Source organism: Varanus komodoensis, unplaced genomic scaffold (genome assembly GCF_004798865.1).
Source record: "Varanus komodoensis strain SLA01 unplaced genomic scaffold, ASM479886v1 scaffold9, whole genome shotgun sequence".
Lineage (NCBI taxonomy): Eukaryota > Metazoa > Chordata > Lepidosauria > Squamata > Varanidae > Varanus > Varanus komodoensis.
Genome location: NW_025336598.1, coordinates 27,746,531 through 27,770,858, shown reverse-complemented (window position 1 = coordinate 27,770,858; position 24,328 = coordinate 27,746,531). Strand labels below are relative to the sequence as shown.

Genomic DNA, 24,328 nt, shown 5'->3' with positions numbered 1-24,328 from the left:
TAACAGAAGCTTGCGTATATTATTTCCAGTCTTGTGGTCTGAAATAAGATGCAATGATCTTAGATTGTGAACAAGCAATCCCAAAGCAATGAGAAAATATAAGGTGGTGCAAATACTTGTTTTCCTTGCCTGCCTGTGCCACGTTCTGCTGTATTATAGTGTGGACCAAACTTAAGAGACAATATAGCTGTATTCACTGTATTGATCTCATCCCAGTCTTGCTGCTGTTTTCTTTGAATGGAAAAGTACATAGAGGAAAAGTATCCAGGTTAACAAAGTCCCTGGAGGCTTGAATGTTGATATGTATCTTTGGGGAATTCAGAGTGACTTCATATTACCTTCCAGTTATTCAGTGATACCAGTAACAGTCAGACTGTATTGAATGAAGGCCTGAGGTTGTCATCTTGCAATGTTACTGATAGGTGTCACTGTCAGCACTTTGATATATAGGACTTTTAGAAGAATTAGGAAAGAAAGACAAAGCATACAGTTCCTCACATCTGCATTAAAGAAATATTGGTCAGTAAAACTGATTTCTGATAGAGTCAGCACTAAGAAAATGTTTTCATATTGTTAGTGCTTTGCATTCTAGTTTTCAGAATTCAAGATGTGAATTCCCCAGATACTTGTGTAATAAAAAATGCTATCTTGAACAGCACAACCTTTCCTGTAGCACTTTTGTTTTTAAGAAACATTTTTGGCAGTACCTGCCTAAAATATAAAATGAAATACAGATAGTAAATGTGATCTGAAGACACCTTCAGCTTAACAAAAGCCACCCATTTCACAGATGATTTAACTTTGATTAACCTACTCTGTAGCAACAGATTACACAGACAACTGGAACTTCACTCTCTAGTGTTATTGCTGGGTGCTGTCTAATTTACAGCCCTGCTTTTCTTTCCATCTCGCCAAAATACATCACAATTTTGATGTTAACGCAAAGTAAAAATTCACTGGTTCATTAAACTTGAATTTACCATTCATTGACAAGGGATTTGGCATTTTAGAAGTAACTGCTACTTTTATGCATTCTTTAATGCTTGCCTTATAACCTTAGATCCTCTGTCAAGGAAAAAACATACAGTTAACCACTTAGCATATTGTAATGAATATTCATCAATAACATGATTTGACATACAGCTCCCCTTCTCATTGTTATGTTCTGTGTGGCTATTAAAAGTTTTTAGTGCTAGATTTAAACGTATAAAATAAAGCATTTGAAAAAGATGAGGATGAAAATCAGAGCTTCTGAAGCTTTTCTGGAGGTTAAAGCTTTAAATAGGTTCATTCTTCTAAAAATGGTCTGGAACATATTCCGAAATGATACAGCTGTTCTTATCCTCATGCAGTATATAGTTATATTTGTACATCTGATTTTGATTACCAATACTGTATGACTGTATTTGTAACATAGGATACGTGAAATCACAGGACACCTTGGAGTTTAAAGGGGAGGGCTGAAGGGGAATGAAAGTACCATTGGTTAAGGAATTGCTTTAGAAATAACCACAAAATGCAATGTAGCCCCTTATTTGCTGTAAGCTTGTTTAAATCCCCATTAATCTGTGTTGTGCTTTACAGAGTAACAGACAAAAATACAGGTTCCTATGGTTGAAGAACTTACATTCTAAAATTCAACATAGGGAGTGAAAGCATAGGAAGATAGAAGCAAGAATTTTAGGATGAACATTTGTTCTGGTCTGTTAGATGTATGTAGACTAAATTTCAACAGGGCATGAGAGCTAAATGTTGGTCCAAAGGTTTCACAAAAGCATTGTGTTTTGAAGAGAGAGTTGAAGGAATTATGACATATGAAGTGACATAATTGTTTTGGAACATTGGCATAACGAGAGCCAAAACACTTACTTAAGGGAGTTGATGACATTTGAATGTCTGAGGTTTGTGAATCTGGGAAAGTGCAGTTTTGGGTGGGAATGTATTCTGACACGAGTGCAGAGCAATAGTGGTAAAGCCATGGAGTTCTTGTAAAAAAAGATGAGTTTTGTGTTAAATGCTGGAGACAACCAGAAATCCGTGTAGGAACTTAAGAAGGGTTGCTATGAAGTGTGAATAATGTAAGAAGTTGATTACTTTAACAATGAATTCCTGGATAGAGTCGAATGGGTTGATGTGGTACATTGAAAACCCAGGGACGGAGAACATTGCAGTAGTTAAGATGGCAAGAGTCTGAGGAGGACAACATATTTGAAGAAAGCTTATGTTTTCACAAATGATGTACAGGACAAAGCAACTTGGCTTGGCCATCAACTGAACATGAGCAGCAAAGAAGAGGGAGCTAGGGATTTAAAATGTGGCTGCTATTGTGCCTATAGTAAGTGAGTCTTCTAGTCTAGTGGGAGGTAGACAAAAAGATTGTCTCTGACATCATGTTGAGCTTCAGAGATGCTTAGAAAGCAGCAGCGGCTGCTTCCAGCTACCTCCAAGGCGGAGTGTAGGTTAGGAGAGAGACAGGATGTGCTTCCCAAGGCAGAGGTGCAGATTGAGTTGCTGGGTGCCAACCCATGTGGACCCACAGAGGGAAAAATTAAAGTCATGTCTTAATGCCATAGTACTGGTCACTGCCAGAATAAGATGCATATATGTGGCACATTGAAATTAATTTATATTTCTACTCCCAATTAACTTCATTTGATGTGTGGCTAACTAAACACTAGGCTAAGGTAAGATACTGCATTTATTAGCCTAGGATAACTGTCTCCTGGGTCCTCACTTAGTTGTTTGGATTGTATTGCCAGTATGTTATTAAGTGATCTGATGTAACCATAATAGGGTTAAAGTTCCCTGTCATCTATATGGTGGCATATACATATATCTAAAAATAAGGTGTCTTAAAGAGAGATGAGAAACTGCTCCAGTGCATCTGATGTATATTTAAGTAATTGCTGTTATAACGTATCTAGTGCTCAACTGCAGTAATAGTAATTCCTAGAGACTGACAGCAAATATGGAGTATAACATGAGATGGAATTTGGATCTTGTTTGCATAATATGTGCCATCTGCATTGGAAATGTGAAAAGGGAGGGGCAACTGGCTAGAAGATCTTCTCTGCAATGTATGTAAATGATGAGGTCACTTAGGCACGAAAGGGCTGGCCATCTGCCTTTGACAAGGATTTGACTTCTGTCACTGAAAATGGTACTTAGAATCAGAGTGGTGTGGCAGAGCTGGGAGGCTGGAATTTAATTTTATGGCATCTGAGCTTGAAAAAACTTAGAAAGGGTGAGGGAATCCATGCTTTGAAGTCTCTGTAGCATTGTTTGCTCCAGCACGTCTGCTTACAAAGAAGTCCACACTTAATTCAGCTAAATTCTTTAATCTAGTCATTGCCTTGTAATTGGCTATTCACAATGTCTCATCTATTAAATGAAAATTAAGCATTTATCAATTTTCCCTACCCCAGTGCTTGGGGGGAAATCCAGTCTCTTGTTTGGGGCACACGGCATAGAATCACTCTGTTATCCAGTTTTCTGATTAATAGTCCATTGTATGTACAAATTCATCTAAAAAGGAGCAGTGTCTTTCTGTTTCTCTGTGTGATTATTTTGCCCAAAAAAGCTTTCATTTTTTTAAGTAGCACAAAAGCTGTAATTGGCATGCTTTGTAAGGAAATGTCAATGTGCAAGAGAGTGGAGATCACTAAGAATTCTTTTACGCGTTCTTTCCCCTTTGCACCACCGCCTCCTCAGCAGGGTCACTGAGATCACTAGCTTTTCTTGAAATGGCCATTTTCACTGGCAGGTGCATTATACCCTGTATTTTCAGATTGTTTTTCCATTCTGAATGTTTGGCAGGTTGATTGCTCTGGCTGCATTGACGGAGAAAGGGCTGACAAATGCGGTTGGGCTGGCTGAAAAGACAGTGATTACTGTTTTCCTTTGTGGCTGATTGAGGCCCTTGAAAGGAAAGATTTTAACCTTCACCATTTGGTTCAGAAGTATGAGCATATATTGAAATCATTCATGCCATTTATCCTAGTTCTGTAAACTTGTCAGAACGTAAAAATCGCTCAATTTCATATAATGTGGGATTGGCATACGTCATTATCATTTTGATTAAGTTGGAGTTTGTATTATTGTGTGCGTTATATAGTGTCATTTAAAGCATTTGTTCCTCCAGGTACAGATATATATATTTTTATTGACTAAACTAGAGTTAGAAAGGTTTTTTCCCAGATTTTGCTTCAACCTATCACTATGTGTGTGGTTTGGCAGCTGGTAGGGCCTGCAAGCTGTATTTTTGTTTGCAGGGTAAAGGCTTGTCTGTAGACCTCCTGGAGAGCAAGTAATTGCACAGGCTTGCCATTGGAGGAAAAACATGATTGGAAGCAGTCAGGCAGAAAAACGCTGTGCCATCCCATTGCCACCTCAGAGCGCAGAAAGACATTCCCAGCAGTACCATCTGGTTGCTGCTGTCTAGTCAGCTGGCTTGGCTGCTGGGACCATGGCTTGGCAGCTGGTTCCCATCTCTTGACCACTCTTACGTTTTTTTTCCCATCGGTGACTTTGAGCATGGGTCAGAGAGATGGCTGTAACAAACAAGTCCCCGTTCAGTCCCATCTCATTACTTGTGAGGCATCAGGCTCCTGCTGCCGTTCTCTCATGGACAGATGACATAGCTGGTTAACCAATATGAAATAGTCTTTTGAGAAGCTTACTCGAGGAAGCAGAAAATGAAAAGAGGCCATGCATATTCCATAATGCTAGGTCATTTTGAAAGTGTTTGGGGAGTTGTACTATTCAAAGTCAAAAATGTTGTAAGCCAAAAAATACTGTAGAATATCAGCATTTCACATTGATTGCTGCAATAAAGCAAAACACAGTCTACTGCTAAAATGCTCATTGGCAAACATGATAATAATGAGGTTTGTATTTAGTATGACAGAAAAGAAAACGTAATCTTTCTCTGCTATTATCTTTAGCAAAATTTGCCTCTCTGATTAACATCCTGAAAACTAATGTAAGCTACTTTTGTATGAAAAACCGTTAGATACTGATGGTCCAGTATCACAAGGAAGCAGCAGCTCTGTGGGCTATTTAAAGACACTTGATTTTCTTCATCCACCAGCATTAATATGTCGGCATGTGATGTAAAACATACATGTTCCATTTGGAACATGCTGGGTAGAGGTTAGGAATTGCTGGATAGAGGTTAGGAATTTAAAATGGAAGCCTTACATGGGCTTACATGTGGGAGTATGTTGTGAAAATTGTGATATATTTGGCTTACTGTCACTCTGTTCAGTGAAGGAATCCCTGCCAGCTCTTGCATTATACCAGGAGTGCTGCTGTAGGTAAAATAAATACATACAAAGATCTACTTAGCTCTGTGTCTTAAAATCTTAAGCCTATTTTAATATGTACTGTCTGATGTATTGTTGCAAAAAGGTCAGAATTGTATTGACCATCTTCCTCTTTTCAGATGAGGAAGATGAGGATGAGGTAGTGGTACAAAAACCACCAGTTGAACCTGAGGAAGAAAAAGTCTTGAAAAAAGAAGAGGAGGAGGAAGGTACGAAAACACCATGCAGATTAAGTCCTGATCTTGTTGTTAAGATCTCAATTTGCATGTCTTCTTTTAAAACATACAGAGTTATAAACAAGGTTTAAATAATAAAATGCATTGCATAAAATAATAAAGTGTTTATAAACTTGCACAACTGTAACCACTGTCTAAAATCAAAGACTTTAAAATGATTCCAATTATTAAATAAATCCAGTCTTTATAATCTGTCAGTTAATAGTAAAACTCCACATCTCTTTTACTCCCAGTTGCCCCCCATGAACTGACAGAAGAAGAAAAGCAACAAATTTTGCATTCTGAAGAATTTTTGAGCTTCTTTGACCATTCTACTAGGATTGTAGAAAGGGCTCTGTCTGAGCAAATTAACATTTTCTTTGACTACAGTGGACGAGACTTAGAAGACAAAGAAGGGTAATATGGGAGTCTCTTAAACTGTGTCCCTATGTTTGTATTAACTTTGCTGGAAGTGAGCGCAAGTTAACCCTCTTTCAATTGCTCTTGCAGAGAAATTCAGGCAGGTGCTAAGCTGTCCTTGAATAGACAGTTTTTTGACGAGCGCTGGTCAAAACATCGTGTTGTTAGTTGTTTGGACTGGTCATCACAGGTAACAGCACTCATTTAAAACCTCTGTGACAGAAGCCCTTCAACAGACACTCTTCTTATTTACTTGCTGAAATGCATTGTAGTTGTATATATTGAAAACACAGCACCTAAATTTATGTGTAGAAAAGCAAGAACAACATGCAGAAAACATCATAAAGAAGTCCTAACCTAGAGCAATATGAATTGTTCATATAGCAAACTGCAGTTTGTATATGAACTTCAGAGTATCAAGCAAAATCTTCTAGTTTTAGTTGCCTCATATTCCCTAAAATTAATACTGTCTTTCTTAACTTAATTTTAATTTGAGTGCTTTGTATTTGAGGCAACCTGTAAGTAGTCTAAGCTTTCCAATTCAATTTATCTTTCTCTCCAGTACCCAGAGTTACTAGTTGCTTCCTATAACAACAATGAAGATGCCCCTCACGAGCCTGATGGGGTGGCCCTTGTGTGGAATATGAAATACAAAAAAACAACTCCAGAGTATGTGTTTCACTGCCAGGTATGATGTGAGTTCCTGTCTTGCCAGGCTAAGGCTTTCATGTTGATGAATGTAGACATGAACCTTCTTCTGCTTGTCAACATAATGATTTCACTGGGCAGGCATGAACTTTAAACTGCATATGCTTGCAAACACATGTTGACATCTGAGGAACCATTAATCTTCCTTAAAGATTTATCTATTGCGGCTTTTCTATATTATTTAAGCATATCATAATCCTAAATGTCTTATTCCAATTGTTTTTAAATGAAGTTTTGTGTATGTCAAGGTTTTCTAGGAGATAGAATTTTAAAATATGCAACCAGTCCTTGGACCTCTCAGTAAAAATGCAGGCATCCCCTGAGGACCTGAAGCAGGATGAGTTGAAGCACATGTTTTAACACAAGCAAGATCCAAGTGTAGAATGGATTAGTGGGAAGTAAAACTAGTTTTCTGTTGTTTGTTTTGCAAAATGTCTTAATTCTGAAATGTCATGGAACTCTGTTAGAATGCATGTGGCATTGTAACACTATATAGCATAAAAAGTTTTAGTCACAATTCAAGTAATGTAAGCATTTGCCTAAATTGGTTCACTCCTAAGTGTAATTTGGGAAAGAACACTTCTAGTGGATAGTTATATTGAAAATAGTACTCTTCTGTTTTTTTTATCTTACAGTCAGCTGTGATGTCTGCTACATTTGCAAAATTTCATCCAAATCTGGTGGTTGGTGGCACATATTCAGGACAAATAGTGCTGTGGGATAACCGCAGCAATAAACGAACACCAGTTCAGAGAACTCCCCTTTCAGCTGCTGCTCACACGGTAGGGAGTTCACTATGCTTCACTAATTAATTCATTAATGTAGGATAAGCGTGCTTGGGGTAAGTAGTAAGCACCAGCAGGACCCACCATTTGTGCAGCAGAGATTGAGTGTTTCAAACAGGAACCAGGAGCAAGCCAAAATGCCTGTTCCTGAAGCTGGGCAGGTGAGCAAAGCATGCACATCAGAGCTCTGCTTTTCTGTCCCAGTTCAGGATTGAGAAGCTTTGTTCCTCCTGAGGCCTGCTCTAGGAAGCTCTCAATCCTTGTGTAAGTAGCAGGCTAGGACCCCACTTCTGCAGGGGAGTTGTTGGGAGCACAGCAGTTCATTGTGTGAGTTGGATATACTCACAATCTAGTATATATACTTGGAATGCTGCAAGAAATGAATTTCTGTTTTGATTTTTTAAATGGCACGCTATCTTGCAAAACATATGTTCAGATGTAATAGATGAAATCACATCCTTTATCTGTCTGCTTTTTCTGCTCTGAAAATGGATCTTTGACTTCATATTGCTTAGTCAGTCTACGGGGTTCATAGTAATCCACTTGTTTTCCTTCTGGCTTCCATGTGCTCTGTGTTACCCACAGCTCTGTTTTTGGTAGTCTGAATGAAGTTTGTGATACTGCAAGAAGTTAGGCGACTTGATTCTAAATCCCAAATTCTTGCAGGGGACCAAATGCTCCCTTTGGGATAATAGTAGGGGGAACTGACCTTGTGTCTCCCCTCCTTAATTTGAGTGGGGGTTTCAGAACTAGATTTAGTACTTTATGAATTGCAGTGAGAAACATTGTTACTTCGTATGCTTTTGTTTTAGCATCCTGTGTACTGTGTGAATGTGGTGGGGACACAGAATGCCCACAACCTTATCAGCATCTCTACTGATGGCAAGATCTGTTCATGGAGTCTAGATATGCTTTCGCAACCACAGGTGAAATGTCACATGCTTATTACAGTATTAGTGCTATTGTTATGCTTAACATATAAATGCTTGACTATTCCATTAGAATACTAATTGTGCAGTAGATTTTACTAACTTTTCCTGGGGTGAATGTTACCGCAGCATAGAACCTCTGGTGTCCAAATCCCAAATACCCAGAAATCCTTTTCTGAATGCTGGGAGTCAACCCAGTGTAACAGGTAGTATTGGAATTGGCGTTGGAACAGCTCAGATCGAATGCATTTTTCAGACATGAATCTCAGTGAGTGGTTTGGGCCAGTCACCCGATCTCAGCTTAACCTATCACGCAGGGGAGTATTGAAGATAAAATCCATGTGTGCTATTTCGAACTGGTTGGAAGAGCAGAATCCAAATGGAGGGAGGTAACCTCATGGAAAGAATGGATGACATCTGTCAAAATCAGATGAGCAAGTCTAGATTCTGTGTTCTGTAGGACGTTTTGAGAACTCAAACTGATGTTGTCTATGCAGTCAGTGCATTTTACTATACCAAATGCATTAAACTTGGCAAGAAAGCAAGAGTTTAGAATGAAAGGGTCAGTAGCAGAAATCTTGCTTGATTCTTGGCAAACAGAGTTGCTGGCAAGCAGGAGAAAAGTATGTGTGTATGATACCTTTTTCCACAGGACAGCATGGAGCTAGTTCATAAGCAGTCCAAGGCTGTAGCTGTCACTTGTATGTCTTTCCCTGTTGGAGATGTCAACAACTTTGTCGTTGGAAGCGAGGAAGGCTCTGTGTACACAGCATGTCGTCATGGCAGGTGAATAGACACTGCAGTGGCATTTTAAAAGCAGGAAGTCACCTTTTTGCTTGTTCTGTAAAATACCACACGTTTGGGATGGTTGCTCTCTAACTGATTGATGGTATCTCTCTAATTGATTGATAGTAGCTATATGGGAAATTGGAAAGGAAATGTATGTACTATTAAGACTATTCCTTCAATTTCTAAAACTCTCTTACTGGCTTCAGCATTTCTTTTCTTCCGGGTAGGAATGGCTTTTGAATTTTGAAATGGATGATGAAGATAAATCATCATTTTGGCCATTTGAATTGAAGTTTCACATTCCAACTCTCACTTTTGTAGATAATTGTACAGTAGCATCACGCGCCAATCTTAAATTGGGCAGTATGTTTCCTGCTGTTCAATCTGTTTTGAAATTGTCTGGCCTTATCAATTGCTTTCTTAAATGAAATTGATGCCCTGATCTTGTATCACATACAACCCTTGCTTTTATAGCACTTTAGGGTCAAAACTAACTGAAATTGGGGGATCTTCCATTTAGTTAGTACTGGTACTATTTGGGGAAGCATTGTCCCTGTTTTGAGACTGAAAATTGCCTTGGAAACAGTGTATCTTCAAAAGCTCCATGCCCATAGAAGGCAATAGCTTCTTAATTTTAGCTAATCTCAGAGTTTACTTTTGGCCTTAAGGAAATAGTAATATCACATTCCCTAAGCATTATTTCTTTCCTCTAATGGCATCTATGTATGTGTACATTATTGATTTTAATACATGAATTTTCTGTAAAATGCTAAAACCCACAGCTATGGTGCATGGAGTTTGGCAAAGACTTCTTGTGTATTTTGTTTGAAAAAGCAAATAAGTGAGTAAATTCTTTGCCCTGTTTATTTTACAAACATATACCTAGACTTCTGCATAAATATTTTTCTTTCAAAGTAAGTTCATTTCATGCATGTATATATTTAAAACAGCAAAGCTGGAATCAGTGAGATGTTTGAAGGTCACCAAGGACCAATCACGGGTATCCATTGCCATGCAGCAGTTGGACCTGTAGACTTTTCCCATCTCTTTGTCACTTCTTCTTTTGACTGGACAGTAAAGCTGTGGACAACCAAGGTATCTGGACTTCAGATGTGTAACTGCTTCCCCAATAGACATTTACAGTATATAGTGAATTTTTGGGGCTGTTTAGAAAAGAATCTTCTGTAAATAAGAAACAACATTAATATTTTTACTGGGCAGTAAGTTTGATTAGAAGTTTGTAGCATCAGTACTGGTAATACATGATTGAAATACAGCAGTGAAGCTGCATCTGTGTGAAGCAGATAGACATCACAAGTGTTCAGCCTCTTGTTCTTCATCCTTTTCATATAGTGTTGAGGCAGTTTAAATGAAAATGGATATCCTCACGGTCTCCTACAACCACCACTGGAGACTTTCCATCGTTCTTTTGCATTTTGGCAAAGCATTTTTCTAATAAAATACTGTGCTAAAAGTTGCAAAGTTGTTCTTGTCATATGAAGTGTGCTAAGCAAAGAAATACTAAATTATGCTACCTTGTAGTTTCACGAGCAGTTAGTTCCTAATGACTGGGTTTGCATGACATGGCTCTAGTCATAACAGGTTAACATGACATCTGAACTTGGACGGCTTCCCACAGGGTGAGCAGCAAGTCACCCAGCCCTATGGGACATTGTTGTACCTGCAGTTGGTTGCTGTGTTGCTTGAACCCGGACAACCAACCTCGTTATGGGTATAGAAGAGACATGAGGAAGCTTCTCAGCAAGAGCAGCCCAAGCCCTTTGCCACTGGTGTCAAAATCGTCCAGTCCCGCAGCAGTGAGACCTGTTCCAGCAGCTGCCCAAGCACCACCTTGCGGCTGGTTCATTCTCCCCCGAATCAGCCATCACACCTTTTGCAGTCACTGCGGCTTCCTTACCCTTTTACCTTTTTATGGGGCAGAGGTATTGTTTTTCATGATATCTGAAGTGACAGCCCCTTCAAAGTGCCTGAGCCACACATTGAAGTCGCTGTCACTGGTTCATCAACCACTTTAATTAGTCTTTCCACCAAAAATTTGTGCATTTTATTCAACCCCTGGATTTTCAGGACTGAAATGCACAGTCTTCCCTCATCAGTGCCATGTCATTGTGAACATACACAGGCACTGTCCATTGAGGAAGCAAGGCTATAAATAGGTTATTTTATCAGCATTTTTGACAGGGCTGCATGAGCCATGAATTCTACATATGCCTCTGTCAAAAAAACCCTGATCAGCAGTCTCAGAAATCTCATTTTAAAAGGAAACCTGAGTTTTGAAAACTGTCAAAAATCCATACTCCCTTAAATGGGATAATGTGAACTTTTCCACTTTTCCGAGCACCTGGAGGCTCAGAAAAGGAACACTGAGACTAGTCAGATTCCACCTGCCCCAAGAATATAAAATCTCACTGGAAAGGGGGTAATCTATATGCTGTCCCCTTTTGCCAGCAAAGATCATGTCGTAGTTTTACTTTTCATTTGACAGTTTGCTGTCCAACTGCTGTCAAATTGTTTGTACAAATCACTTGTTCGTAGAACCTGTGAGATTCCTGAAAATTCCATTTTTAAAAAATGAGAAAACGTGTTCAGATCTCAGACAAAATTTTAAAAACTGGACAACAAACCAGTGAGAGACTCCACTGTATTGTTTGGGTTGTATCATGAGTTATTTCATGAACCATTCATGGTGGGTTGGCTCTTTGCAAGGTAGATGGGCATGTCATGCAACCTCGCCCAGTCAGTACATTTTAGTTATAGGTCGTATTTGAGAATGCGTATCTCTTAAAGCTGGTAGTTTGCTTAGATATGGATCCAGTCTCCTCCTTCCTGCTACTTACTTGATTTCCAATCTGCATTCACTGCTATTTAATGCTGAAATCACAATTAATAGAGGGTCAACGTGCTGAAAATCATTTATAGGCAGTACTCTCACTTCTCCATGATAAACCCTATAGGAGTAATTTTTGTATTTGTCTTACAACTTTTAGTCATTCAGGTGTGCACTTCTAAGATTTTCTCCATATTGGACAGTCCTTTAAAATTGCAGGGTTTAAATTTTGCTTAAAACATGGTTTCATCCAGTGTAAGGCCTCCTTAGAGTAGATTCATTAGAGTAGAGCCAGTGTGGTGTGGTGGTTAAGAGCCTGGGACTGGGACTCAGACGATCTGGGTTCTAGTCCCCACTCAGCCATGGAGCCACCTGGGTGACTGTGGGCCAGTCACTGACTCTCAGCCCAACCTACCTCACAGGGTTGTTGTTGTGGGGATCAGATGGAGGAGGAGAATGATGTAAGCTGCCTTGAGCCCTTTGTAGGAAAAAGGCAGGATATAAATCAAAAAATGAATGAATGAATGAATGAATGAATGAATGAATGGAATGAATGGGACTTCAGTTAGACTAGCACTGACGTTGGATGCTGCCCTTTGCTGTTAGGATTCCTTGCTGGAGAAAGACCCGTCTTTGCTACTAAGAAGCTCCCTAGTAAGAAAAAATACTGTCAAACCTGGAAACGTGGATAGGGATTATATTTATTTTTCTCTAGTTAGCTTGTGACTTTTTGTTTTGAGAATTCTGAAATGTGTCAGTAGTGTTTGTTTTTTCTTGCAGAACAACAAGCCTCTGTACTCATTTGAAGACAACTCAGACTACGTTTATGACGTGATGTGGTCACCCACTCATCCTGCTCTCTTTGCTTGTGTGGATGGAATGGGGAGGCTTGACCTGTGGAATCTGAACAACGATACTGAGGTAAGGCAGGATTTACTGTATGCTCCAAACACAAAAAAGTAGCTCAACTTCCTTTTTTCCAAAGTACGTTCAGAAACAGGTGCTGCATTTACTAAAAGACCACAAGTCTGATTCCAGTTCTTTGAGAAAGTGAGGAGCAAAGATGTTTCTTGTTGCCCCAACCTTGTAGAGCAGCTGGCTTGTCAACTTATATCAACTTATATTGAAGTCAGAGGTCGTTCTAAATGGCAAGAAAAGAAATGACAGCACACACCATTTGCCCTTGAATCCATATTCCTTGCTTTCTGTACCCTGACTGGCTCTGGTGTTGGCTTCTTGCATTGATTCTTCTCCCAGGTATCTGCCTTCTGAATTGAGGGCAGTTTCCTCATACTTCACAAACACACACTGCTTATACCCTCGGCACATAGCGAGACACTTTTAGTACCACTTCATGCATCTGCACGTCGACTTGCTAGTAGCACCAGCACTGTGCTTGGCACTGCACAAAATCCAAGGATGGCACTAGCAGTGAATGTGTTAAAGTACCACATCGTAGTTAAGTGTATTACTTGCATGCAGAAAAACAGCCTTTCTCTCACTGTAATTATGACATGTTTGTTTGGGTTGTATATTATGTATATATAATACATGTATACTGAAGTATAATGTACTTCAGGTTGAACATACTTGGGCAAGATTTTAGACAAGGAAGAACACAGTAACTTAGGGCTATCTTTGAAGGTTTGGCTAATGCCTGTCATTACCAACATTCCACGTGTATTGGGTGTTGTGTGAGTGCATCACAGGCATTTCAGTTTTTCAAAGGCAGAGTACTTTCCCACACCTTTTGTGTTAAGCAAAGAATAGTTGGTAAAATGTAATGCCCATGTTACTGTCTTAATATTTGTGATTAAATTAGTAAAGTTCTGAAGATGGTGTAAATCCTGATCAAGTTGTAATTATTAAAAACATTTGTTTTAAAACTGGTATAGGTGCCAACAGCAAGCATTACTGTGGAAGGTAATCCTGCCCTTAATCGTGTTAGATGGACAAATTCTGGACGAGAAATTGCAGTTGGAGATTCAGAAGGACAGATAGTAATTTATGATGTTGGCGAGGTAAGTAATTTTCTTCAAGCTTTAACAAAATGGAAATTTCTCTGAGGGTACAGACCCCAAGGCCCCTTAATAAGGTTTGAGGGGTTAGGGTTACAGGATAGTGAGGATTTTCACCTTTGAGGCCATGGAGTTGTATCCTTGGAACTGCAGATCTTGGTTCACATCTTCACTGCCACCCCATTCTCAGCCACTACAGAAAGCTGCACAGGGATTGCTCTTCTGAAGAGAGCCCACCCCTCCTCCCTTCTCCTATCAGCCTGGCCCCGGTGGACAGGCTTAGACTCCTGTCTAGTGCAAGAAGTTCTAAAAGGAGGGTAGCTTGGCAGGGTAGAAGAATCTTGGAAGCCTCCAAGATCGGAGGACTCTGTTTAGTGAGCAGCAACTCAATAGAGTTCCTCTGCAAAATATTTGAATTCAAATGATAACATGCACTTACTGGAATCAGGTATTAATTCTCTCATTTTAGAGAGTATGGTTTTAAAATTTTGACTTTGCTCAGTGGTACTAAAATGTCAATTATCTACAGCACAATTAGCATTCTAATAGTCAAATAAATGTTACTGAAGTGGATGTGGTTTTATTTATGTATACCCCATTTTTGCCTTTTTCAAGGACCCTGGTTGGCCTTTAATTTTGCTGCTGGTGGGCACTTCCACCAAGCCCCACTGACAGAGTTTTGGTCATCCCCGCTCCCCTTTTCCTTCTGGGGCTGGGCAGTTTATAAGAGCTAGAGAGCAGTAATCATTTGGCCAGACTTGGCTCAAGGGGCAGGTCCACCTGCCACTAATCCTGGAAAAGAAGATGCCAAGGTAAAAGTGGCCAAAGCCCGTATCCATTGTTTTCCAGGTATTGAAAATAGAACAAGCCATTGTCCATATTCTATTCAGTTTTAAAACCACATTCTTAACAAGATCTGCTACCACTGTGTGTTTCAGTTATTGCGCAACAAAAATTACATAAACTCTACCTCTGGTAGAAGTGTGATCAAATTTTGGACAACCTGTATCTTTTAAACAATCCCCTGTAGTTGGTGTTCCTTGTTAGTATTTTCTGAGACAATATTCTTTTGGTTCTGGAGTTTTCCCCTCTGCTGTTGAAAATGATTTTTACCACTGAAAGAATTCAGAGCATATTACTGATGTTCATGGTGATTTTGAATGAAAGTATCCTGCATCCAGGTTCACAACTTGTGATAGAGACATGGCTGATCCAAAAGTGGCCTTTTGTTAGTAGAAAATTTGTTCTGAACTGACAGAAGTTAAGAAATGTGATTCCAAAGCTGGAGTTCTTCCATTTACACAATATGTTAAGAACTGTTTATGACCTATATCTCTCTTTCCACCATAATTACTTACACTGTAATGAAGGGGGAATATCTAACTTCTTTCAGCCCAAGGGCTGAGTTCAAGTTCGGAGAAGCTGTGGAGATGGCATTCCAGCAGTGGGTTAAAACCAAAATACCCGCTTACTTTTCTCTGAATCCTTTACTTCCAGTATCTAAGCCTTAGGAGAGGCATTTCAGCCTCTGCAAGGAGGAAAAATCCTTGTGAACGAAGGGAAAGTTGGGGGCCAGTGGGTGGGGACAGGGCAAGGGCCATCCGACTGGGAGCCTCAGCCTGAGGTTTGAAACCACTGCTGTAATAGAACTCACAATCTTGCATATAGATGCCACACTATTGCACATTTGCCTTCTGTTCATAGCTCTTTGGGTCCAAGACAAGGAGTACAAAGCTGTGCGTGCATGCATGCGTGTGTATTAATGCCTTTGTGTAACTGTTTCTTCCACAGCAAATTGCTGTTCCCCGAAATGATGAATGGACACGGTTCGGTCGGACATTAGCAGAAATTAATGCAAACAGAGCTGATGCTGAAGAGGAAGCAGCAACCCGAATTCCTTCTTAAGTCTTTTGGATACCAGTGAATTTCAGAATGGGTTAAAAGGGGCTTTGGAACAGTAGCATTCATTAGTCTGCCACAGAACTTGAAGATGAAAATGGAGTAAACTCTGGATTTGAAAAGTGTCTGAAGATCACTGCAACAGATCTTGCAAAGTTGCTTTTTACTAGCTAAATCACACATTCTTAATCTGAATGTCAGTAACTTATTATTTACCCTGACTTGGCAAGGAGTATGTTCTACTGAAACACTAACCCATTGTATATTTAAAGTTCCTTACTTTGTCCAACTTGAAGTGGCATATAACTGTCTCATACATAAGTTATGTATGTTTCTAAATAAGAGCCTACCCTAATTAAACTCACAGGTGATACGTTGAGCATCCGCTTCTAAAGGGGGAAAGTGTTATGGAGCCGCTTAAGAGTTATGCATGCATCTGTTCACAGCAACCTTTCTCATAATTATTATATAATACGACCCCGGCTACAGTGGTTGGTCAGGTATATGGTTAAAAATAATATGTAACCCTTTTTTTAGTAATGGAAACTTTCTAAAACACCTACTTAGTACTTTGGATTTTTTGTTAAATCTGTGTAGTATAGTAAGAATTCTTTATAAATAAACAGCACATGAGCTTTTTCTCACAAGCATCTGTTTACAGACTCATCTTTCAAGGGGCAGAATTGCCAATAATTTGTGCAAAGGAGGACCTTGAGGAAAATAACCAAACTATCTGTGCAATTTGTATTTCGTAACTATATTTACTTGCTTTGCCTAAAGTAAAAATAAGCATTTTTGAAAGTCTGTGACATTCCAGTAATCTGTAATCCAGCTGGGGATTTTGATTGTTTGTTGTTTTAATAGAGACACCATTCCATTTAATTTGCATGAAACACATGCAATACAATTTCTAGTCTTGTGCAGGCAGATGGCCTGTTCTCTGATTTCCTGTCACTCTGGAATACATGTAAATGTAATTTAAAAAAGCAGGCTTTCCAAATTTACATATTATGGCGATAGCATCTTGGAACAATTAATACTTGGCTACCCAATAAGTGGAATACTAAAACCGTAATGTCCTATGCCTCCTTGCACTCTAACTTAGCGTATCAGGATGATCCAGTTATTTCATTCTTCCTGCCTTTTACAAGTTTTCTTACCCTAATCTGATTTCTTTAACACCCTACAAGGAGAACAGTGTAAAAACAAGCATAATATTTTTAATCTCCTTTCATACTTAGCATTTACTTTATTTTTTTGTTGGTTTACTAACATTTTCTTTACCTTTAAACACATTACTTTCTTCTTCCTTTTTTCATACAACTTTGCTCTGTGTTGAACAAACACATGGTTTCTTCACTTGATGTTTTCTTCCTTATTGATCTATTCAGTCTGGCTTGGGTTATAGTGCCAATGGTGGAAATCTAGTCTCATCTCTGATGAAACATTTGCTCCTGTGTGGTGGTCATTCAAGCAGTGAAGAAGGGTTTCTTCTCTGCTCATACGGTTTCTGCAAATTCATGTCCAGCAGAGCTGTTTAAGGTGGTAAGAGATTTGTCTCAAGCTTCATTGTCTCCTAACCTATCTTTAGCACCATCAGTTGCTCACTGTGACACTTTTAACAATCATTTTACAGGTAAAATTTATTGGATAAGAGCCAAGCTTGTTCTCCTACCTGAGGTCAACATGATCTACACATGCAACAAGTGCAAGCTAGTAGCCCTGTTAGAAGAAAAGATAAGAGCACCAGAGCAGTGATTGTCCACCCTCAAAGTAATGAAAGAAGCTGAGTTTTTTGACAGTGGTGGAGCTGTAACCACTAAGAGTATTACACAGGCTAGAAGTGCAACAGCGAGCTGAGGCAGAAGAGAATCCTATGGGATGGGAAAATGAAGAGGAAACTCCCTGGAAAAGAGTGACAGGTGCAGAAGAACTAGAAGGCACTTTACACTGGCAGAAGCAGTGGAACTCTTGAACCACTTTCAGTTACTTGAGGATGAGACTGGAGGGCAGCCTGCTGTAGAAGAACTGCAAGCCATCCCATTCAACATTGAACAAGAGGCCAAAGGTCAGCCAAATAGTGGCAATGATACCAAGGCTTGCAAGAACAAGAAGAGTGTTAGCTGTGGGAGACTCCCTTTTGCATGGGATGGAAGCACATGTCTGTCAGGATGACCTGTGGACTCATTAGGTCTACTGTCTTCCTGGAGGACAGATTAGAGATATAACTGTAAAATTCCCAAGGCTCACGTATCCCTTCCTTATATATGTGGGAACAAATGACATTGCCAAGCTGAATTTTGAAGACATCATGTCAGACTTCAAAGCTTTAGGGAGAAAAGTCAAGAACCTTGGGGCCCAAATAGTTTTCTCTCCAATACTTCCAGTTTTTGAAAGAGGAATAGACCAGGAAAGAAAAATACTCCAAGCAAATGCCTTGCTATGAAAGTTGTGTGGACGTGAGAGATTTGCATCCTGGGATCACAGTCTATACTTCCTGGAAGATGGATTGCTGGCAAGGGATGGGTTGTGCCTTACAAGGACTGGAAATAATGTGTTTGGCCACAGCATGAAGAAGTTTACCAGGAGGGCTTTACATTGAATGCTAAGTGGAGGGAGAAGCACACCTGGGCATGACAACAAAGACTTCTGCACTGCAACAGAGAAAGAAGCTCCAACAGTGCACAATTATAGTCTTCCAAAAATGTAGGAGGGAAGCTAGAGTATAAAGCACATGGTCTTCAATATCTATATACTAATGTGCAGAGCATGGGAAACATGAACTCTTAATACAGGAGGGTGAATACAACCTGATGGATGTAACTGAAACTTGGTGGGATGACTTCTGTGACGGGAATTCAACAACTGAGGAATATAGCCTGTTCAAGAACAGAAGGAACAGAAAGGGAGGCGGAGTTGCATTATATGCTAAAGGTACATATTTCTGCACAGAAGTACAGGAGGATGAGCTTAGTAACCCCATCAAGAGCATATGGGTTAATATAAATGGAGAAAGGAGCAAAAGAAGCACGGTGGTTAGAGTGTATTACTGACCACCCAGTCAAGGAGAAGACGAGGCTGAAAGCACATTGCCAGTGTTTTTCAAGGAGGCATGATGTTGTCATTATGGGGGACTTCAATTTCCCTGATACCTGTTGGGAGACATTTTCTTCCGAACAGGGCACTTCCAAGAGATTGCTAACATCTCTTGTGTTGCTGATAACTTCCTCCAACAGAAAGTGGAGGCAGGAACAAGAAGAATGGCTATCCTTGACTTGATACTAACCAAAAGGGATGAGACCTAGTAGACAAAAGTGGCAGCTATCCATACTTGAATTCTTGATTCTAAAGGAAACAAAAGCCAAATGTAGGCAAATATGTACCCTGGATTTCAAGAAAGCTAGTTGTAATCAACTCAGAACAATGATAAGTCCAATGGCAAGGGACTCCAATAAGAAAAGGTGTCCAAGACGGGTGGGAATTTTTTTAAAACAATTCTAAAGGCACGCTTACAAACAATTCCAACAAGAAAAATTAGTGGAAGACAAGAAGTCCATGTGGCTTCACAAAAAGCTTAAAGGTGATCTGTAAACAAAACGAACATGTATAAGAAGAGAAAGGAAGGCCAGGTTACCAAGGAAGAATACAAGCAGGTAGCACAGAATTGCAGGGATGGTGTCAGGAAGGTTAAAGTTGGTGCTGCACTTTTATTTCATTGCACTACTGTCTGGGGCTTTTTAGTGAGGCATGGTATATAAAAACTTTAGTTAGGGATGAATCAGGCTAGCAAGGAATGCTCAAAGCAACAAAAAAGCCACCTTCTGTTATGTCTGAAGTAAAAGGAAAGAAATGCCGGTTCAACTACTCAATGATAACAGATGACAAATGGCAGAAGTGCTCAATTCTGACTTTGACTCAGTCTTCTCCCCAAAGATCTATGACATCTCCAATGAAGTACAAGATGAAGGAGCAGGATGGCAGCACAAGATTGGTAGGCAAATGACCAAGGGTCGTTCAATTGGGTTGAATGAGTTCAAATCTCCAGTGAACTCCATCCTAGAGTTAGAAAGGAGATGGCAGAAGATCTCTCAGGAGCACTCTTTTACCTTTGAGAATTCATGAAGGAAATTATGAGGAAGTGCCAGATGACTGGAGAAGGGTTAATGTTGTCCAAATCTTTAATAAAGGAAAAGAAGAACCGGGTTACTACAGACCACTCAATCTGACATCAATCCCAGGGAAAATTCTGGAGCAGATTATAAAGCAGTCAGTCTGCAGATACCTTGGAAACAATGCAGTGATTACTAGAAGCCAACATGGTTTTCTCAAGAACAAATCTTGCCAGACTTGTTCTTGAGAAGACTAATCCGATTTCATTTTTTGATTGGGTAACCTCCCTGATGGACAGTGGGAATGCTGTGAACATAATCTATCTTGACTTTAGCAATGCTTTTGGCAAAGTGCTACATGACATCCTGATTAGCAGACTAGCAAAAAGTGGGCTACATTGAATAATAATTAGGTGGATCCATAGTTGCCTACAGAATTGGACTCAGAGAGTGCTCAGCAGTGGCTCCTTCTGAAAGTGGGGAGAAGTAACAAGTGGGGTATTTCAGGGTTCAGTCCTGGGCCCAGTGGTCTCCAACATTGTTATTAATGGTTTGAATGAGAAAGTGCAGGGAATGATTATCTGATCTGCTGATGACACAAAACTGGATGGGATAGTTAACACCTTGGAAGACAAAGTTCAAGGTGATCTTGATTGGTTGGAATGCTGGGCTGAAAACAATAGAATGAAATCGAGTAGCCAAGTTCTACATCTAGGAAAAAGAAACCAAATGCATTGTTACAAGATGGGGGGTACTAACACTGCCTTTGGATCTTGGAATCATAGATTGCAAAATAAGTATCAGTCAACAATGTGATGTAGCTGCAAAAAGGGCAAATGCTCTTAGTAGAAGTATCACTTGCAAATCCCATGAAGCACTAGTTCCTTCATGGGAACTAGTACTTCATGGGAACCAGCACTGGTTAGGCATAATATGTGTCCTTTCATAATTTTAACCAACTCCAGTGGTTTCTCTGTACGTGTACAGTACAATTCTTCATGTCCCAACTAGGATGTGCCACTGTCACAGTATCTGCTCTTTCTTGACCGAAGCAGTGGAGGGGTGTAGTTCGTTAGATTTCTGTACAGTGGCCTGGTGCAGACCGAGGCTTAGTTTGGATAGGCATCTCTTAGTTGGTTAAGCGGAGACATGAGCCTTGCCTGCAGCCCATCCCACTGGAACACAGCTGAAAACTGCTGGGTTAATTGCTCCTTTCCTGCCGCACCCCAAAAATTTCAATCTGGTTTCAGATTGTACTTTATTCTGAGCATGCCATTGTGGTGGTCCATGCTGTAGTTTCCTAAGCTGCGAGAAAGCCATAGTCAGGTTGCTGCAAAGAAAGAAAGGCCTCAACTAGTGGAAGATGCTGTGTGTCTAAGACTTCAGAAACTTCCTTCCAATTGCAGCTACTAGATTCCTAATGGGGATAGCCTATTAGTAACATACAAACGTATCATCCTAGTAATTAAACAGGTAATCTGGTTGCTGATCCATTTCAAGGCTCAGATGAAAGTGCCGAACCTCACCTTACGAGGGGCTCTCCTAAGGATGACAGCTTCCTTCTTGAACCTGGCCTATTTCAACCTCCCACTTTCTGAGATCAGGGTTGTGGGGGCCAGAGAACCGTCCTGTTGCAGCTCCATGCATTCTTATGTTCTACCAACCAATGATTGCCTAGTACTGAATGCACTACATGGTGCCCTTTTGACTAAATAGTAAGCTGCCCTTTGTGGTTTGTTAGCTGCTCTGGGACTTTTCTAAGTAAATGGTGGCATACTTTTTTCAATGACATCAAACTAGCATGTGACTCTTAACTTGGGACACAATGCATACTTAAAATCTGAGGAATTCATTATTTTGTATATAGAGAGGGACCTTTACCAGAAAGGGTAAGGTCTCCTTTCCTCCTTTTGCTGTCGCTTCCCCCTCCAAATAATTCTACTGATTCCTTGCATCTGCACCTTGGGCCCCATTTTTCTCCAAACAAGATCGATTCCATTTTCAGAGAGGTGGCTGCTGCTGCCGCCCTGCCACCACACGGCTGCTCTGCCCAGGAACTGCTCAATTACTGCCTAAGGGCAGCACTGATGGACTGCTAAAGATCTGCTTCCTTGTTTGACATGCAGAATTACAGGACTTTTTTCCCCCTAAAAATGTAGCTGACATAACTCTAGAAATGCAGTACTTGAAATTGTCTCAATTAACCAATGGCTAGCCCCATGGTTCCTTTTGTTTATAATCATACCAGCATGTGCATACACTTGATTCTAGCTAGTCTGTAATAAAAACATTGTAGAGTTTTATTTATCCTGTTTTGTAGATCATTTTTTGCTTCCTTCTGGAATAATGCAACATTATTCTGTTGACTGATCACTTGCTTTGATTATGGTGGAATAAGTTAAAAAAATCAAACTACAGCACATTGGTTTTAAATAAAGTTTATTGACACAGGGTTTTTAATAAAACACTTTCAAAACATTCTGTACATTTCAAACGATTTAGAACTGCAATACCTGTTTCTACAAATGCAGTTGCATTTCAGTGCCATGGTGATGTCTCTGTACAAAGATGTACAATATGTACAGTAACATGGAGCGCAAGCTGTGCAAAGCCAAGCCCTGCTTTACTAATTCATGCCTTCGGGATGGGAGGAAAGGTCTATGCATAGAACTTAAAGCTTGAATCAGTCTCCTGTGTGCAAATGATTAGCTGCGTTTTCTATAAAAAGGAGTGATTCAGTGGCAGTTCTCCATCCAGCTAGAGCATCATGCAGCTGACTGGAGAAGCAGAGTATTATTTGCAGCTCTCTGTCCATTGCACCAAGTTTGTTTGGCTTGAAAGGTCAGCTCAGGATTAAGCTGCTGCTTTGGGCTGGGCTGAGGCGACACCTGCCGATCGAAACTTTGGAAGAGAGAGGCCGAACTTGCTCTCTATCCCAGCAAAGGTAGCTGTAGCAAGTCGATATCCACCTATGTGGTCAGGATGAGCAGGAGGCAGGCCGGAGATGCGAGACTTGGGTGTCGGTTCTGAGCCAGAGGGTTTGCTGCAGAGTGGGGTGGAGGGCAGGCAGAAAATTGGAAGAGTTCAGCATCTGTGGATTATGCCAGTAAACCTGATCCTGTATAGCACTAGTCACTTCCCACGTCATACGTAAAGGCCTCTGCCTGTACTGGTCCTTGTTTGTTCAAATTTTGGCACCACTGGCTTTAACACGTCTGATCACCTGCTAGGCTAGGCGTGGAAGACAATCCAGACTACTGCCCGAAATGGATTGGGCAGGGGTCCCAGACTCCACCCCAGCAGACCAGATGAGGTCTGGAGGCAGAACCCACTTCCTAACCCCGTCAAGGCCCTGGCTGAGGCACCAGCTGTTCTCTGCTTGCCCCGTGCAGCCACAGCAAAGACTGCACACCGTGTGCTCAGCCAGGGCTTCCAAAAGCCTGCTAAGCCTTGGCCTAAGGGGAGCAGGAGCTCTGCCTTGTCCCTCATTTTCCCTGCACAGGGAAAGCGAAGGATGAGCTGGGTGCCGTGTGGGCTCCAGGCTGATGGCTCAATGGCTCTGCAGCCCTCTCCCTGTTGAGGCCTTGCCCCAGCATGGGCAGGAGGGGCCATCTCAGCTGGCCAGCTGGGCCCAGGAGCAGGAGGCAAAATGTCCTCGCTGGGCTCTGGCCAGCCGCTGGGCCCAGGGCCTCCCTGCCTCCCCTCCATGGTGCCTTTTGTACAGCTGGCTCCCGCTAGTCAAGACTGCACTGGGTACCTGAAACCTTCGAGCAGCCCACAACTTGGTTCAAGAGTCTCCAAGATACACCCTGAACACCATCCCAGAAACCATGGCTCAGCACGTGATGCTTAAGACCACTGTGGCCTTTGGTTTCACTATACACACTGTAATTACATTAGTACACTTATCAGAACGTGGATTTGAATACCATGACTTAGTATTTAGGCAAGTCTTTCACAAGAGGGTGAGGTAGTGACCGAAACTGCTTTCATGAAATGCTCCAAGGCCATAGCCTGGGGTGCAGCCATGGCCACTGAATGCTTCTGATGCAGTGAAGCGCCTCCACTGGGGCGGATGGCACCTGGCAGGAAGCCATTTTTGGTGCTGCCCCATTTTGCTGGCAGCCCCCTTTGTCCCCAGGAACCTGCTCTGGGAGAGGGGGAGATAAAGCGAAAGAGCTTCCCATCCTTGCCAGAATGGAAGGCTGGGGCGTGACCCTGCTAGTGGGAGCAAATGCTGGGTTCAGCCTGTATTTGAAGAAAGTTGTTTTGCCATTAAAAGCA

The 24,328-nt window shown here is 40.8% G+C and overlaps 2 protein-coding genes across 4 annotated transcripts in view; one reads left to right on the top strand and one right to left on the bottom strand.

Annotated features, from left to right (window-relative positions):
* Positions 1-16,582, top strand: part of DYNC1I2 (dynein cytoplasmic 1 intermediate chain 2) — a 39,761-nt gene extending 23,179 nt beyond the window's left edge. For all 3 annotated transcript variants that reach the window (XM_044418388.1, XM_044418390.1, XM_044418389.1), the window contains 11 exons: positions 5,444-5,533; positions 5,794-5,956; positions 6,050-6,149; positions 6,522-6,647; positions 7,303-7,449; positions 8,265-8,378; positions 9,034-9,167; positions 10,121-10,265; positions 12,799-12,939; positions 13,914-14,039; positions 15,828-16,582. In XM_044418388.1, coding sequence (XP_044274323.1) covers positions 5,444-5,533; positions 5,794-5,956; positions 6,050-6,149; positions 6,522-6,647; positions 7,303-7,449; positions 8,265-8,378; positions 9,034-9,167; positions 10,121-10,265; positions 12,799-12,939; positions 13,914-14,039; positions 15,828-15,941 — 1,400 coding nt within the window. In that variant the 3' untranslated portion in view covers positions 15,942-16,582. The remainder of the gene's footprint in view (positions 1-5,443; positions 5,534-5,793; positions 5,957-6,049; positions 6,150-6,521; positions 6,648-7,302; positions 7,450-8,264; positions 8,379-9,033; positions 9,168-10,120; positions 10,266-12,798; positions 12,940-13,913; positions 14,040-15,827) is intronic.
* Positions 16,583-22,466: 5,884 nt separating this feature from the next.
* The window catches only part of SLC25A12 (solute carrier family 25 member 12), a 65,521-nt gene continuing 63,659 nt past the window's right edge, over positions 22,467-24,328 (bottom strand). Inside the window, exon 18 of the mRNA XM_044418387.1 lies at positions 22,467-23,087. Within this exon, the coding sequence (XP_044274322.1) occupies positions 22,898-23,087 (190 nt within the window). The 3' untranslated portion in view covers positions 22,467-22,897. The remainder of the gene's footprint in view (positions 23,088-24,328) is intronic.